Below are 18,150 nucleotides of genomic sequence, written 5' to 3'. Positions count from 1 at the left end.
AAGAGGGCCCTTATATCTGGGGTCCCTCAAGGAGCCATTCTGTCTCCCATGCTTTTTAACATTTACATGAAACCGCTGGGAGAGATCATCCGGAGACATAGGGCGCGGGGTTATCAGTACGCTGATGACACCCAAATAGTCTTCTCTATGTCTGCGACTGATGCAGTGACCGGGGATGGTATCTCTCCTCTCGTGGCCTGTCTGGAGTCGGTAATGGGCTGGATGAGGGAAAACAGACTCAGCCTGAATCCAGAGAAAACGGAAGTACTCGTGATAGGTTCCCCCGGTCCAGGGATGGCTGTGGCTCCACCTGTCCTGAACGGGATCATGCTTCCCGTGAAGGACTCGGTACGCAGTCTGGGGGTGCTCCTTGACTCGTCGCTCCACCTTACATCTCAGGTGGATGTGACAGTCAGGAGCACCTGTTATCAGCTTCGGCTGATACGCCAGCTGCGTCCCTACCTGGCCCGGAGGGACCTTGAAACGGTGGTACATGCTCTGGTAACCTCTAGACTGAATTTCTGCAACGCGCTCTACATGGGGCAACCCTTGTATCATACTCAGAAGCTGCAATTAGTGCAGAATATGGCAGCCCGGCTGGTCACTGGTACATCCAGGGCCAGTCATATAACACCAGTGCTTAAAGATCTTCACTGGCTGCCTATTCGCTTCCGGGCGCAGTACAAGGTGTTGGTTATTACCTATAAAGCCCTAAATGGCTTGGGCCCAGGGTATCTGGAGGACCGCCTCTCTCCATATAATCCGCCCCGCTGGGCAGCATCTGGGCAGCAACTTCTAAGAGTTCCAAAGGCTAGATTAGCTTCCACCTCTAGGAGGGCCTTCACCATCTCGGCCCCCAACCTCTGGAACTCGCTGCCCCTTGAGCTCTGCTTAGCCACCTCCCTAGCCCAATTTAAGAAAGGGCTGAAAACCTACTTCTTCGAGCAGGCCTACCCCTGACTATTTCGCCCCAGAATGCTCTCCCCTCCCCCCGCCCTGTCCGTCAGCATTGTCAAGCTGGCACGAATTTTATTGTTTTTATTGTACTGTACTGTTTTTAAATTATATTTGTATTATTATATTGTTGTATGCCTTTTGTTGTACACCACCCTGATTCTAAGAAGGGTGGTATATAAATAAATTTTATTATTATTATTATTATTATCTATAAGAGCCCTGGTGGTGCAGTGCTTAAATGCCTGTACTGCAGCCACTCAATTAAAACCATAAGGTTACAAGCTCAATACCAGCAAAAGGGCTCAAGTTCGACTCAGGCTTGCATTATTTTGAGGTCGCTAAAATGAGTACCCAGATTGTTGGGGGCAATTAGCTTACAATTGTAAACTGCTTAGGGAGTGCTTATCTGCACTGATTAGCGGTATAGAAATGTACTTGCTATTGCTATTGCTATCTATTTTGAGTAAGTGAATGACATAATAAAGTAAGTTATAAGATAAGTTTTACATAAATAAATGAAGTAATAAAACTGTTATGCTGTGCTATCAAGATACCAGCAGGAGTAGACAACAGGAAAAGAGACATATCTAAATTAGAAAATCCAGCTACTGTTGCAATACATTAATCATTGTTTTCCTAGTCCTGCCAAAGAGACTAGGGTGCTAGCAAGCTTTATTATCCACAGTAGCATGAAGAATTATGATGCTGAGCCAAGGTGGCACAATCTTCCTATAAGATGCCCATCAGTATTTAACAGTAGCATAAAAGTACAGTACTGTAGTTATCATGTTATGTGTGCCACTGCAACTTAAATGTGCCATTGGCATTAGATTCCCAAGATAGCACCATTTCCTGGACAAGATGTCTGCTTAGTCATAAGCATCGAAATAAAAGTATTCCTTAAAAAAATAATCTATACACACAACTATTTAGTTTCACCCCAACTATTATCACTTCTTTATACAAAAATAGATTTCACCATGTTGATTCCTAAGAACAAAACAAAATCCAAAATCCAAAAGGTAGCCTATGCCTTTATCAGGGCCATCTATAATTCCACAGTAGTGTTCAAGCATTCATATTCTTTAGAACTTTTCACAGAGCTAGGCAGTATATAAATGAGGGGGGGAGGGAGGAGAAGAGAATCCAAAAATATGGTTTGACATTTAACTCATGAGGTCCACAATTAAACTAAGTCCGAAGGTTGAAGAATGCAAGCTTGATGAGTCACACAATAGTTAAAAATGACTTCTAAGTCAGAAAAGGAGGTTCTGAAGAACGTGAAAGTCTGAACACTGTTATGAAATCAAAGTTGGTTCTAATAAAGGTATTGCCCATCTGTGGATCTGGAATTTTAACTCTAGGCTGAAGCCAAATTAAGATGGAACTTCTCTTTGTAATATTTCTTCACTCTTCTATTACTTCCTTCACCCCCTTCTCATATGCTAAGGATGTATGTGGTAGTCATTTTATCTGTGATTCTGTGAATATTTGTTCCATGTAGCTACTGCTAGGCCCTTCCCCCTGGGAAATATTCAGCCTTGGCATTCACTGTAAACCACTGCTTTGCAAGCTATCTCATATGGCAGGCTGGATTTTCCTCCAATGCGCCAGAAGTAATCACCATATTTCTACCATATTACCATATACTTGCATAGATCCTGGAAAGTCACTGCATACTGGCAGCTGACAGTTCACAGACCAGCAGTGTTGGTAAACCATCCCATCTACGATTTATAGCAGAGGCAAAAGGAACGTTGGGTACTTACCACCGTGACATGTTCATTCCTGCAGAGAAGGGTCCTGGCATCCTGTAATCTGGGTTTAGCCTCCTATTTGCTCCTGTAGGCAGGGACAATAACAAAAGACCGGCCCCTAGATAGGGAGGAGCAGCCCCCATGAGCCTCAGTCAATAAAAGCCAAGCGACTCAGTAGGTAATCAAGGAACTGAACTTCAGTACCTCAGCTAAGGGTTAACTAGAACACCTTAGAAAAACAGCCAAGAACAAACAAGAACTCAGAAAAACCAATCCAGCAACAAGAAGAAGAACAGGCAGGTCCACCAACAGGCAGCAGGGTCGGAGGCCGCAGGCAGCACCCGGGTGGGTAGGATGCCAGGACCCTTCTCTGCAGGAAATGAACGTGTCACGGTAAGTACCCAACGTTCCTTTTCCCAGCAGAGAGGGTCCTGTCCTCCTGTAATCTGGGATTTACAAAGCCTCTCGAACTGGGAGGGGGTGGTGCTAGGAGACTGTGGCCCCCGACACAATCTGTTGGAGGAACCTCCTTTCAAATGACGTCTCTGTGGACTGAGACACGTCCAGTTTGTAATGTCTTATGAAGGTCGAAGGCGACTTCCATGTGGCCACCCTGCAAATATCTGACAGGGAGGTGTTAGTGGTCAAGGCCGCAGAGGTAGATGCACTCCTGGGTTGAGTGCAACATCAACCCTCGGGTGGAGTGAGATCAGAGTTCAGTAGCTCTTTTGAATACAAGACCTGATCACCTACTCAGAGTCGAGACTGGTACCTTGCACCCCAAAGAGCCCAGGCGAAAGGAATGAACATCTCAGATAACCTAAGTTGAAGTCCTCTTGATGTAATTTTGAGGGTTCTGCACATCCAATGTGTGCCAGATCTTTTCCAGCTCCTTTAGGATCGGGGCAGAATGAAGGCAGGAGAAGTGCAGAGCCCTGGCACACCACCATGTGTTTCCCAGTCTGCAAAAGGATCCCACACCTTGGGGTCCTGGGTGCCATTGGGGCCAGGAAATGGGAAGGAAGGGGGAGACCAAGGGTTTATGCCCCCATCTGCCCGCCTGGCAGAGTCCCAACCATTATGCTAGGCATAGTGCCTGCAATGGCCCTGGCAGAGCCTCATGGGAATGCCTGCCCCGAGAGAGGGCATTAGATCTGGCAAAGGCTATTTGGTGGCTGGAGAGGGCCCTTGGTACTCACCCTTCTCCTGTGTCTTCTGGCTGGCTTGCCTCTCTGACCTTGGCTCCTGTTTCAGGCTGTGTGCAGAGGTGTGAGCAGAGAAATCTCTGCCATGGCTTTTGGCTGGCCTGTCCTCTGAACTCGGCCGCAATGGCTGAGTAGACGCTGAGAAGGGAAGTTTCCATAACTTCGGCCAGTTTCCTCACTGATCCCTGGCCTTAAAAGGCTGGCAGAGGTGATGCAGATAAATCCTTGCCATGCTTTTGGCTGGTGTCCCTGAACTCAGGCCCCAATGGGCTGAGCAGAGATGCAGAAGGAAGTTTCCATGACTTCTGGCCAGTTTCCTCACTGATTCCCTGGCCTTAGCAGGCTGGGAGAGGTATGTGGGAGAGTAAGGAGGGGATACCCCTCATCATCTGTTCCCACAGCTCCATGTGCTGCAATGGTTGCAGAAATCTCCTGTGCTCCCACCACGATAGGGGGCAGCTCTGGAGGAGGGGGGAAAGTCATTGGCAAAGCCAAGACCTTCTCCAATCCTGGGAGCCCTTGCCATATTAAGTCCTTCTTCATGCTCCCAGGCAGCAAGAGAAGAAGAGAAGAAAAGACTGAAGTGGCAGTAGGAAGAAGCTGCAGAGCAACAGCAAAACACATCCCAAATGGGTCTCTCTCTGAAGACAGCTCCTTCTGTTGAGCGGCAGACCCTGAGCTAGGAGCCTGGCTAAGGATGACCCTAGCCAGGCTTTTGGGTCCCTGCCATAGCCACCCCAAGGGAAGGGGGGAAGGCAGAAGTAGAGGAGAAGAAAGGCCAAGAGCAACTCTCAAAACCGCTTTTGAGAAAGGAAAAACCTTGCTGGCTCGAAGAGACACATCCTGCTAGGAGCATAGGCAGAGGAACAAGACTGGCTCAGGGGGCTAGCTCCTCCCTATATAGGGGCCCGTCTTTGTTATTGTCCCTGCCTACAGGAGCAAATAGGAGGAGCTAAACCCAATTACAGGAGGACGGACCCTCTCTGCTGGGAAGGTGGAGGTCCTCATCTATTCAATAGCTACAAAGCGCCAACATCATCATCATGCCTGCAGCATACAATGAAGACAAACACAACCCAGTCTGAGTTCTATACCTGGCAACTATCAACGGGTTGTGTTTGCTCAGGTCGTTACGCCTCTTAAGATATTTTAAAAGTAATTCTCACATCCACTGTTAGAATGTATGGCTTAGAGTCATTTCTTTTTCTTAGAAAATTAAGGACCAATGGTCTTAAGAGCTCTCACTATAACTTCAACCACTTTGAATCCAATTAATAGACGAATCTCTAGCTATAACATCCTGGGAATAACTATTTCTTAGTTTCCACATTTTTAACAAAAAAATTTGATGCCTACACAGAGCTCAGTTCCATGGTTCTTGGGGTGGGGGGGGGAATGCCCACCGTTTGAAATGTACCGCATGCATATGGCATTAGGCTTCAGTCTAAAGATTACCTATTTTTTAGCCTTTTAGCAAATCCACTGAGTCAATTTGACTTAATTTGAGTCCACCCTTGAAGAGGATGTGTTACTCTAGCATGTATGATATAATTCCTACTTAATATGAAAAGAATAGGAGCATGTGAAGCTATTAAAAACTGTTCAATAGACATGGGCCGTGTCTGCACTGATGTCAAAACCAGTTATCACTGGGGCTTCCAGATTGCAGGGAGGGAACTGTCCAACACACTGTACCCTAATGGCCAATACTGGCAGTACTGTGCACCAGTCCTCTGAGTCCGTGATCCCCCCCATCATGGCCACAAGCCCAGGGGTTCTCTGGAGCTTCTGGCCTGATTCAAAGCAAACAATTTTACTCTTTTTCCTCTGGAGAATAAACCTGGATTGTGATGAATGGATCCATGTTCCTGGTCCCATGCGTTCATGAACACGGTCACTGGGGGAATGGAGCAACGAACATTTCTTTTCCTCTGTGCAGCTATTCCCCCCCCCCCCCCAGCTTTGTTTCTCTTCATTGAGTCTCACTGTATCGACTCTTTTTCCTTAGCTCCGGGTTGCTGTCATCTATCGCCCTCCTGGTTCTGCTACCCAATTCCTATCTGACTTTGATCTTGGCTGACGTTTTTTCTATCTGTCAGTCCCTTCTCTAATCCTAGGTGACTTTATATCCACCTTGACAATCCCAACAATCTTCTTCATCTCGCCTTAGATCCCGGTTTGCTTCTTTTTGGCCTTCAGCTCATTCTAACTCCTAACCCATTCCTCTGGTCACTGTCTCGACTAATTCTTGCTGCTAAGTGTGTCATTTCCGACTACCTGGCATCTGATTTTCCATTGTCTGACCATCATTTAATTCTTTTCTCTTACTTATATCCACCTCGCTGTCCTTACTGTCCAGCGCCATTTCCGCGACCTTCAGTCTGTTAAACTTGACCATCCAGCAGACGTTGAATTCCTTCTTTCTTCTCGTGAGCTGTGGGACTCGAGGGACAGCAAGTAGTATTAATTCCACTCTTCTCTTCAATTTGAACAGCTTTGCTCCGTAATCTGTCCGTGTGTCTTCCCCATGACTAGGCCTCAGCCTGGCTCACTCCCACTATCAGGTAACCTCCGGTCTGCTCTCGAGAGCTCGGTGAACGTGCTTTGGAAAAAGTCTAGGGAACCGGCGCAGATTCATTCATTATAAATTCTCCTTTATATTTTCAGCGCTCGTCTAGGCAAAAAGAACTATTTAAATCACTAGATCGCGTAATGAGACCGAGGGAGCAGGTGTGTCTCCGCTGTCAATAACTAAATAACTCCCTAAAACCCCCTGCCTCATCATTCCCCACTGACTGTCGCCAACTACTTCATCACAAAAGTCTCTACTATTCGATCGAAATATTCCTCCCGACTTGCCCTCCTACCACTAAACTCCTGGTACCTTCTACTAATAAACTGCTTGTGTTTCCCCCAGGTTCTCTGGATGGAACGAATAAGCGCTAACTTCCAAACCAAACTACTGTTCGACGCTTGACCCTCCTCGTTCCTAACTCTATAGCCCCTTCTCTTCTGCCCTCCTCCCCTATATCTTTAATCTCTTCTCTCTTTGGGTTCCTTCCCTTCTGACTTCAAACGATCTCGTTTACAAATTCTGAAGAAACCCTCTCTCGACCCCTCTTCTTTGTTAGCTATCGTTCCATTTTCCTGCACCTTTTTTCTAAGGTCCTAGAAACGGGTCGTTTATTTCTCGCTGTATTAAGTTTCTTGAAGCCAACTCTATCCTGACCCTTCCAATCTGGCTTCCGCCCACGGCAACGCTCCTAGAGACAGCCCTCACCAAGATCTCAAATTATCTCTTGCGGGGCCAAGGCAAACAGCCTTACTCTATTCTCATTTCTCGATTTGTCTGCACCTTGGACACTTTGATCACGTCTCCTGCGATGGACTTTCTGACCTTGGGTTAGCCGACTCTGCCTCGACTGGGTTTAAATCTTACTTGTCAGATAGATCTTTTGCAGTGGGTCACGGGGGTCCGACGTCATCCTCTGTTGTCTATCCTGTTGAGTTGCCCCAGGGCCTGTCTTGGGTCCCCTTCTTTCTATCTATACACTCGTACTCTAGGTAGCTCATCAGCTTTGGTCTCCTATCATTTGTATGCGACGACACGCAGTTGGTATCGCTCCACCCAGACCCTTCGACGGGGCTTGAACGAGCAAGTTCTTCTTGTCTGACTGCCATCTCTCATGATGCGCTTCCGGCCGCTGAAGCCAACATCTAAGACGGAGCGCGTCGTCCTCCAACCAAACCCACCCTTCATTATTAAATAATATATAAAATCGTTATTTGTATCCCATCGCCGCCCCTTCCAGAAGATCAGGGCGGCTACAAAGTGCAACGAATGCACACAAAAACAGTTAAAAACAATCAATAACAAACACCATCAATAAAAAAAACAGGAATAAACCCCGTCGCCCGTCCGCATGGGCAACGGAAGAGGAGGGAGGCCCACAGGATCTAATCGGGGAATGCCTGCTTAAATAGGAAGGTCGTAAGATCCTTCCTAAATGGGGCCAGGTGGTAGAATGAGCGGAGCGCAGTGGGCAGCGTGGTCCAAAGGGCTGGGCAGCTATAGAAAAGCCCTTCAGACTAGAAGGCCATGCTTGGCCCCAGGCAACCTTCACAAATTGCTGCCCAGAACGTTCTGAGTGTGCGCGGAGGCGGGATTGTTATGGGGAGAGGCGTCCTTTAGAAGCCCCTGGCCCAAGCCATTTAGGGCGTTATAGGTGATAACCACACTTAGATTGACTCGGAAGCGAACAGGCAAGCCAGTGAAGATCTTTAAGTACAGGTGTTATATGGCGGGTCCTGGACCACCAGTGACCCCGGGCACTGCCATATTCTGTCTACCACTGAAGCTTCCGATTTGGTATAAGGGTTGCCCCATGTAGAGTGCATGCAAAATCCAATCTCGAAGTTACCGAGCATTACCCACAGTTTCGCGGTCCCTCCGGTCCCAGATATGGGCGCAGCTGCGAATCAGCCGAAGCTGGTAACAGGTGCTCTTGACCAGTCGCATTCACCTGAGCAGTCAGATTAAGCGACAGCAAGAAGCAACTGCCCCCAGACTGCGCACAAGTCCTTCGCAGGGAGCGTGACCCCGTTTAGGACAGGTGAAACCACAGCCATTCCTGGACCGGGGAACCTAGTCGACACCAGTACCTCCCGTTTCTCTGGATCAGCTGAGGCGGTTTTTCACATCCAGTCCATACTGACCCCAGAAGGCCGCGAAGGAGAGACGCCATCCCCCGGTCCTGCATCAGTCAGTCGAGACATAGAGCAAATATCTGGGTGGCCCATCAGCGGACGATAAACCCGCGCCCCATGGTCTCCGGATGATCTCTCCCCGCGGTTCAGGTAAATGTAAATAGCATGGGAGACAGAATGGCCCTTGAGGGACCCCCCGTTTTAAGGGCCTCTCGCGAGCAAACACGTCCCCAGCTCAACCATCTGGGAACCTCACGAGAGGTAGGACCGGAACACTGGAGCACAGGCCCCCGATACCCACCGCAGCAGCCAGGCGTCCCAGAAGGATACCATGTCTATGGTATCCGAAGCCGCTGAGATGTCCAAGAGTACAAACAGGACACGCTTCCCCGTGCAGCACTCAGACGGAGATCAATCGACCAAGGCGACCAGGCCAGTCTCAACCCCGTGCCCCCGGAACCAGTTTGAAATGGATCCACAGATAATCCGTTTCAATCCAGAAGACCGACTGAAGCTGGAGCCAACCGCCCGCCTACGATCACTTCCCCAAAAATGGTGAAGCAGGGAACAGGGCCCGAAATTATTATGTCCAGGGGGTCAAGGGAGGCTTTTTAGGATCGGTCCTTACAAGGGCCATTTAAGATCGATGAAATCGCCCATCCCGAGAGAGGTGTGAAATCCGGCGAACAAAGTGTTACTACCGGTCCACCCTGGGCGCTAAACCACGAGGGGCAGGGACAAGAGAGCAAGGTTTTTTCCCGAACACTTCCGAGGGATCTTCCCTCCTCGGTACTACACCAACGCAACTATCCAGGATAAAGGTCACGGAGCACTGGACCGCTAACCCCTGGTGCCTTCTGCGATAATGTCAGCGTTCAGACCTTCGCTTATACGAAAGTTTTATCCACGAAAAGTTATTAAATAAGTCACAGCAGGCATGAGAAGGTCAAGGATCGGGTTAAAGGGGGGGGGAGCTGAGTTGCTCCCTGACCACCCTAACAACGCTGCCGGACGCGATGCCGCGGACCAATGCGAGCACCAAGAAAGAATTCTTGGTGCTCGCACTGCCGCTCCGTATCCCTTTAATAGTCGTCCAGAGAGTCGGGGCGTCAACGAAGGTATTTCCGCCAGACGGCACTCTAGCCGTCGCAGAACCGCGTCCTGGCCCGAGATCTTCCGTACCAGGCTTACGATTGGAAGCAGGCTGAGAGGGCGCTTGGGAGCGATTCTGTGTATAGCCCCACGAGGAGAGACCGTATTCTCAAATACTGTATAAGGGCCCTCACACGAGTCGCCGTCATTTCCAACCGAGCCCCTCTAAGGCTTCTTGGAACCCCTCAGGTTCTCATCGCCTTCGAGGGTGGACCTCTCACTGGGACCACCCCCCGGGGGGGATCTGGTGGTAGAAGCCTTGATTTTCACCTCTACCAGGAAATGATCGTCCATGACAGGGAAATATTAACTATTTCGCCCACGGGTTTTTCCGATCGAACGAAGACCCAAATCGAGAGCTATACCCGCACCATGCGTGGGACCCTGTATCCCGGCTGGACAAGGCCATGGCCCGCCCTGGTCTCCATGAATTCCGAGCCGCACCGGATGGAAAATTAGCTGGTGTGAGGGAGATGTTGAAGTCGCCCAGGACAGGAGCCTGGGCGTCTCCAACATCAGTTCAGCAACAGCTGTGTCAGCTCGTTAAGGGAGTCAGCTAATGCACGGGGTGGCCGATACACCACAGAATCCCTAGATGTCCCTAGCCTTCAGGTCAGGTAAATACCTCGAAGTAGGTGGTCTGTCGATGTGGTCCTGTGAGGGACACGAGTGTTCATATTACCAAGGCCACACCCCCCCCCGCCACCACAACTGCGCTGGTCCTTCACCCGAGTAACCCAGCAGGCAGGCCTGAGCCACGCAGATCCCCTTCAGGCCCAGCCAGGTCTCGGTAATGCAAGCCAGGTCACACCTAGAGTCCTCCAGGAGATCTGGAGAATGTGGGTTTGTTATTAATAGACAAATGGCATGCAACAGGAGCAGAGCAGGCAGGGTTTTGTGGCACGGTTGGAAGTGACCTCAGGCCATCAGGTTGGGAGGGGGACAGGAAGGTGGGATAGATATGATGCAATCTACGCCTTCCCCTGGAACGGAAGTCCTTCTCCCACCGCCACTACCCCCCTGCCCCACACACTAATAGGAGCTCCCGCCCTCCCGATGTCAACCACAGCCCCGGCATCCCCGCATCCCTAACCTCCCCCCAACCCTATATGGCCTAAAGAAGTAGGGGGAGCCACGATAAGGCATCCTACTAACCCCTGCGACCCAACCTCCCACGCCCGGTAGAACTGCGCAACTGCCGCACCGTCGAGCTCCGCGAAGAAAAACAGTCAGGGTCTCCTGTGGGGGGTTCCCCAAGCCCGGGGGGCACTCCAGGGGCGGTGCGAGATGGACCTCTAAAAAAAAAAGGGAGGAGGCCGCCGGCAACAGAACAGTCCGGCGAGGGCTTGCAACGGCGGGGCGTCCGGCGTGGAGGCAAAAGGGGGGTGCAGGAGGGTCCGGTTGCCCGGCTTTTGTCCCGCGCTCATCAACTGGCGGGGCTCCTCCCAAATTCCCCCCAGATGGTCTAAAGGGGCCTTCACGCCCTTGGTGCCGCCAACCGCCAAGGCCAGAAAACAGTCCAGCGTCTCCGTGGGGGGTCCCCAGTCCGGGGCGGCACTCCCGGGCGGTGCGCAAGTGGCACCTCTAAAAAACCACCGGGAGGAGGCCGCCGGCACGAACAGTCCCGGCGAGGCTTGCAACGCGGCTGGCGTCCGGCGTGGAGGCAAAGGGGGCGTGCCAGGAGGGTCCGGTTGCCCGGCTTTTGTCCCCGCCGCTCTCACCTGGCGGGGCTCCTCCCAACTTCCCCCATGGTCCTTAAAGGGGCCTTCACGCCCTGCTGGCCGCCAAACGCCAAGCCAGAAACGTCAGGTCTCCTGTGGGGGGTTCCCAAGTCCGGGGCGGCACTCCCGGGGCTGCGCAGATGCGCACCTCTAAAAACACCGGGAGGAGGCGCCCGGCAAGCCCAACGAACAGTCCCGGCGAGGTTGCAACGGCGGCGCGTCCGGCGTGGAGGCAAAGGGGGCTGCCAGAGGGTCCGGTTGCCCGGCTTTTGCCCCCGCCGCTCTCACCTGGCGGGGCTCCCAACTCCCCCCAGAGTCCTTAAAGGGGCCTTCACGCCCTTGCTGGCCGCCAAACGACCAAGCCAGAAACAGTCCAGGTCTCCTGTGGGGGGTCCCCAAGCCGGGGCGGCACTCCCGGGGCGGTGCGCAGATGCGCACCAAAAACCCACGGGAGGAGGCCGCCCGGGCAACGAAAACAGCCCGGCGAGGCTGCAACGGCGGCGGCGGCCGCGTGGAGGCAAAAGGGGCAATATTCCTCTGCTTTCTGTCGACGCACACTCATCAACCGGTTCATCAAGCCCGCAGTCTTGGCTTCATTTTTGACTCTTCCCTGTTCCTTTATTCCCAGATCCAGGCCCCGCAAAAGACTGTAGATTCTTTCTTCCCACAAAACATTGCCAAGATCCGTCCATTCTCTCAATCTCTACTGCCAAACTCTAGTCCATGCCTCTGTGGTTTCGCGACTAGATTATTGTAACCTCCTTCTAACAGGGCTTCTCTTTACCTCCATCCTTTAATATCTGTCCAGTATTCAGCTGCCTGTATTGTCACATCGTCGCCGCTCTTTGAACATGTTTCTCCTCTTTTTATCCTCCCTTCATTGGCTCCCTTCCCCTTTCGCATCCGGTTCACAAGCTTTTTGTTACTGACTTTCAAAGCCCTCCATGGGTTGGCCCCTCTTACTTATCTGACCTCTTTTCTCCTTACATTCCTACTCGCACCCTCCGCTCTGGTAGTCAGGGTCTCCTGTAACATGTAGGACTACCACTGCCCTCCGAATTCGTCCCTTCTCGCTTGCTGCCCCTTACTCCTGGAACCTTTCTTCCCCCACATGCACAACTCATCACTTCTCTGCCCATTTCAAAACTGAATTAAGACTATATGTTTAGAGAAGCATTCCCGAGGTGAGCCCCTCTCTGACCCAGGAAAGCCTCTTCTAACCATCCCATCAAGAAGCCAAGCCCTTCCTCCAGTCCATCTGCCTGGTCCAGGCCTCGGATGTGGAAAAGATCTGCTGGACCTGATCCTATTCCCCATCACCACTCCCTTCTCCTTTTTGTGTCGTTCTTTAGATTGTAAGCCTGAGGGCAGGGAACCGTCTGACAAAAAAATTGATGTTACAGCGCTGTGTAAACTTACAGCGCTTATAAATAAGGTTAATACTTAATAATAATAATAATAACTTTTTGCATGTTTTTAACAACATATGGTTTTATTTGTAATTCCCCCAGTTTTGTGAGCAGCCATGAGTCCCAGTTTGGTTGGAAAGGTAAGACATAAATAAAATAATGGACAGATGTATGTGCATGTTTTCTTTTCCAATTTCTTTTCTGCACCAGTGGAATTTCATACACGAGCTTTAAAAAAAAACAATTCAAATACATTTTGGATCAATTTTTGATACCATTTAAATTGACCCACTTCTGTCAAAAGAATCCTGAGAATTGTAGTTTGGTGAGGTAATACAAATTCACTGTGACCTATCCTCAGACCTTTCTTCACAGAAATACATTTCCCAGAGTTCATTAGAAAGAGAAAAATGAACATTAAAATCACTCTTGCTTATAAAGTTTAGAAATGCCCCAGATAGAAAGCACATAAGAAAAAGGCATTAGAGAGCAACAGCTTTACCTGATACAGTTCTATTCGCTGTTCCAATACACGAGGCCTTGGATTCCTCAAGCGAAAGACTCTAAACTCAGCTTTCACCAGGTTGGAAGCATTTTTTTCCATCGCTGAGACATCAAATCTCACTCTTCTAAAATAGGGGGTGGGGCCATTGGGCGAGATGAGATCTGTAAGAAGTTAGTGTAATGATTTAAAAGTATAAATATATTGTTCTTTCACAAGCCACAACACAAGGCAGCCTCAAGAAACAGCAACGGAAATGTCTGCAGGATGATTCAGCCTCCAGCAGCCAATTTTGATATCATTAGCAATTTAACCAGATAAACAAACATATGTGTTTGATTATAGAAACAGCAGATTAATAGTGATCAGCAATAGCGTTTCCAACTTTCTTTCGGGGCATGTGTTTAACCCTGTTCTTTGAAAGCAACGGTGGAAAATCCTGGATGATTATAAATTGGAACAAACCCCTGACAGCTGATGTTTTGCAAATGACTCCAGACTTGCATACTCTTAATCACAATTGCCAAGAAAATAGAATATAATGACAAGCAGTTTGCCCTGGGTAGCATTAAAAGGAAAAGAAAAGAAAAGGCCTAGGGCAAAAATATCTAAACTCTTTAACAATCTGTTTTGTCTTTTAAAATATTTCGATTGTCTCAAAACTCAAAGAAGAGGAAAGGAAACAGACAATTGCATAACAAATCTAAGACTTTACACACAGTAAGGAAGTCCAAAAGCAGTGGGGAGGAGGGAATAACCTGTTTACATTTGGTCATGTACATTTTAAAAAGCATCGTTCTACAAGCTGGTGGGGATTGCTGCAGTGGTATAGAGGCAGTACAGACTGGCACTTTGTGCCTGCCTGCCTGTGTACTGGGGTGAAGAAGGGCTGAGTGTTCATATGTTCCAAGCCCTTTTTCCTCTGTCGTGGCACCATCTTGGCCTGCGCCTGTTTATATGGGGCACACCATGATGATGTCCCTCGTGCGCAGCACTCAAACAGTGCTGCGCACAAGGGGCATCATAATGCCATGCCACAGCATTTATGGCACCCCTTCTGATAAGTGCCATTTATGGAGTGGCAATCAAAACTGGAGAAATGGTAGGGAAAGGAAGACTTAACCAGTTTTCTACTCCTCATTTTCCTGCTCCAAATTGCCATGTTATAGGCTGGATGGTACAGTGGACCCTTGTTATATGCTGGAGTTTGGTTCCAAGATCCCCCATGTATAAAAAAATCCATGTATACTCAAGTCCCATTAAATATAATGATATAGCAAAATGGTGTCCCTTATAAAAAATGGAAAATTAAGGTTTGATATTTGAAATTTATACTTTTTTTGAACATTTTCAAACCGTGTATGCTTGAATCCGTGTATAAAAAAATCAGTGTATAAGAAGGGCTGACTGTATATTTTGCCTGTTTCAGGCCCTGGAGCTGATTGTTATGGTTGTTGTTATGTGCCTTCAAGTCTTTTCCAACTTATGGCAAACCTACGGTGAACCTATCATGGGGTTTTCTTAGCAAGATTTGTTCAGAGGGAGGTTTGCCATTGCCTTCCCTGTGTCTGAGATAGTGTAACTTGCCCAAGGTCACCCAGTGGGTTTATATGTCTGAACCAGGATTGAAATCCTGGTCTCCAGAGTCATATTCCAATGCTCAAACCACTATACCACCTTGGCTCACTTTGGAACATTAACAGTAAATTGTTTTAAACTTAGATGTGATTGTACCATGTTTTGGACAGTGATGTAGATCAAAATACTTTTTCAGTTTAGAGAAATAGCTTACCACCTGGGCACTATAACTACTAACTTTAAACAGAGAGAAAAGTTAAGTATGTCCTTCCAGTTACCTGTTGACTTATGGCAACTGTACAAATTTCATAGTGTTTTTTTTAGGCAAGGAATAGTCAGAGGTGGTTTGCCATCTTAGCAAGGAATACTCAGAAGTGGTTTGCCATCACCTTCCATCGCCTTCCTCTGAATATAGCCCACAGCATTTGGTATTCCCTTAGTAGTCTGCCTTCCAAGTACTAAGTAGATCTCATCTTGCTTGTTGCTGTTAACTGCTTTCAAGCCAACCTCATCTCATGGTGACCCTGTGAATGAGGCACCTCCAAGACACCCGATCATCAACCAATCTGTTCAGGTTCTGCAGACTAAGGGCCATGTCCTCCTTGAATAAATCTATCCATCTTTAATGTCGTATTCTTCTTTTCCTACTGCCTTCTGCCTTTCCAAGCATTATTGTATTTTCAAATGATTCATGCCTTTTCATGATGTAGCCACAGTATGACAGCCTCAATTTGTCATCTTCACTTCTAGGGAGACTTCAGGCTTGATTTGTTCTAAGATTTACAGTATTTGTCTTTTTAGCCATCCATGGTATCCACAGATATTTCTCCAGTTCCATATCTCAAATGCACTGATTTTCTACCAACTTTCTTCACTCTCTAGCTTTCATAGCCATACATAGGGATGGGAAATACAATGGTTTAGACTATCCTAACTTTAGTGTTCAGTTGTGTTTCTTTGCATTTCAGGATCTTGCCTAACTTTTGTGTTCCGTTGTGTTTCTTTTGCATTTCAGGATCTTGCCCTTCCAAATCCTAGTTTTCTAATTTCTTGACTGAAGTCTCCATTCTTATCAATGATTGATCCAAGGTACGTGGAATCTGTAAATGTTTCAATTTCCTCATCTTCTACATTGAATTTATGTGAGTCCTCCATGGTCATTATTTTTGTCTCCTTCATGTTCAACAATAATCCTGCCTCAGCACTTTCTTCTTTGAAAATTTCCTTAGTAATTGTTCCATGTCTTTGTTATTTTCTGCTAGTAGTATGGTGTCACCTACATGTCTCAGATTTTTGATATTCCTTTCTCCAATCTTCACTCATTCCTCTGAATCTAAACCTCCTCTGTATATGATATTTTCTGCATACAAGATGAACAAGTAGGGTGATAGAATGCAGTCTTGCCTGACCCCTTGCTGATTGCTACCATTCCATTTCTCCATATTCTGTTCTAATAGTAGCATCTTGCCCTGAGTACAGGTTACACATCAGGACAAATGTAGTGACACTATTACCATAGAACTGATATATCCCATCTAGATTTTACTGTCCTTCTTCCCACAGCTGCTCTGAACTGAACTGGAGCTCTCCCAGTGCTTGACCCTGTCTTTCAGATGTTTCGCTCTAGCAGCGTTCCTGTTCAATGTGGAGGAGTGGCAGTAAAACTGAGAATGTGCAGACTTTCTGGTGGCAGATCCACCAGCTATTACTGCAGGGAAATACAGTTGGCCCTCTATATCTATGGATTTGGCATCCACAGATTCAATCATCCACAGCTTGAATATAGTTTTAATAACATCCAAAAAACAAGCCTTGATTTTGCCATTTTATATTAAGCATATCATTTACTACATCATTGTATATAATGGGATTTGAGTATCCATACCTTTTGGTATTCAAGGGGGTCCTGGAACCAAATCCTAGTGGATACCAAGAGTACACTATATACATTTGATACTCCACAGGTAGTAAAGGGGAAGGATGCCTTTGAGCATTAGCTGAAGAAGTAATAGAACATGATTGAGGGAGACTGACAACAAAATAGATATGGGAAGGAGTAGACCTGCTCCTGGTTACACTAGCATGAAGCAACAAGAGAATTCCTGCCATTGTTAGCAATGTAAGCTACAAAATTTTCACAGCCTAAATTCACCAAAACATCCAGCTCTTGGAAAGTATCTAAAGAAAGAGCTTCCTAATGCAAAAGCAGTCATGAAAATACTTACTTAGGACAGACACCACTAGTGTACATCATTCTACGAATGCCCTAATCCACAAGTGCTATGAGCACTACCTGCATTCTAGTCACCTCCTTTCTGGCTTTAAACTAAATGAAAAGAAACTTGGAGTTCTCCATCTATTCATAACTTGGTTTACAGGACTCAGTTTGATCGCTATGCAGCCAAAACAATTTACCTGGTCCTTTAGACCAATGGCTCAATATCCTGTTTAGACACAAGCAAGTAGACACCGGCTCCTGTTATCATGCTAGATCTTGCTTTCATCTCAAGACTGTGGCAACTTGTAGATGTAACATTCTCCTGTTTCTTTTCTCAAAAATGCACTGACCCAATTTCTGCCTTGCCCACAGAAAGAATGTTTATCTCTCGGCTACTGTGGGGGATACAACCAAAAAATAACTCATTACTGTATTTCAGAGGAAAGAACTAGCAAAACCATCTCTGAGGATTCCTTGTCTAAGAAAACCCTATGAAATTAATGGGGTTGCCATAAGTCGGACAGGCAACTTAAAGGTTTCTTCAGATGAAAGAATGCAGGCCTTCCCTACCTAGTTCCTCCCCTCGTTTACTGTGACTTACGTCGCTCTGTCCACCAATTCTTCTCTTAAATTTAATGAGAAGAATTAAATTAAAATTAATTAAAATAAAATTCTTGCCTCAAGAAGAAGAACCCTCCCTCCATATCTACTGTCATCATCAGACCTGGGAGGGAGTGAAAAAGACAAGCCCAGTTCCATCAGGTCTAGCTGTAAATTCTGTGCCTTACGTCACTCATTTTTATCTTATTTTACTGTATTGTATTTTATTGTATTCTCTGTATTTTTATTGCTGTAACCCACCCGGATTCCTTGTGATTGGGTGGGCTATAAATATATTATTATTATTATTATTATTATTATTATTATTATTATTATTATTATTA

General features: G+C 47.4%; 1 protein-coding gene across 2 annotated transcripts in view; it reads right to left on the bottom strand.

Moving 5' to 3' along the window:
* TGFB2 (transforming growth factor beta 2) overlaps positions 1-18,150 on the bottom strand; it is a 154,174-nt gene that overhangs the window by 35,634 nt on the left and 100,390 nt on the right. For both annotated transcript variants that reach the window (XM_042441211.1, XM_042441219.1), the window contains exon 2: positions 13,411-13,574. In XM_042441211.1, the coding sequence (XP_042297145.1) occupies positions 13,411-13,574 (164 nt within the window). The remainder of the gene's footprint in view (positions 1-13,410; positions 13,575-18,150) is intronic.

The sequence above is a fragment of the Sceloporus undulatus genome, chromosome 1, assembly GCF_019175285.1.
Source record: "Sceloporus undulatus isolate JIND9_A2432 ecotype Alabama chromosome 1, SceUnd_v1.1, whole genome shotgun sequence".
Classification (NCBI taxonomy): domain Eukaryota; kingdom Metazoa; phylum Chordata; class Lepidosauria; order Squamata; family Phrynosomatidae; genus Sceloporus; species Sceloporus undulatus.
Note: the sequence above shows the minus strand (reverse complement) of the source record. Positions and strands in the feature narration are given on the sequence as shown.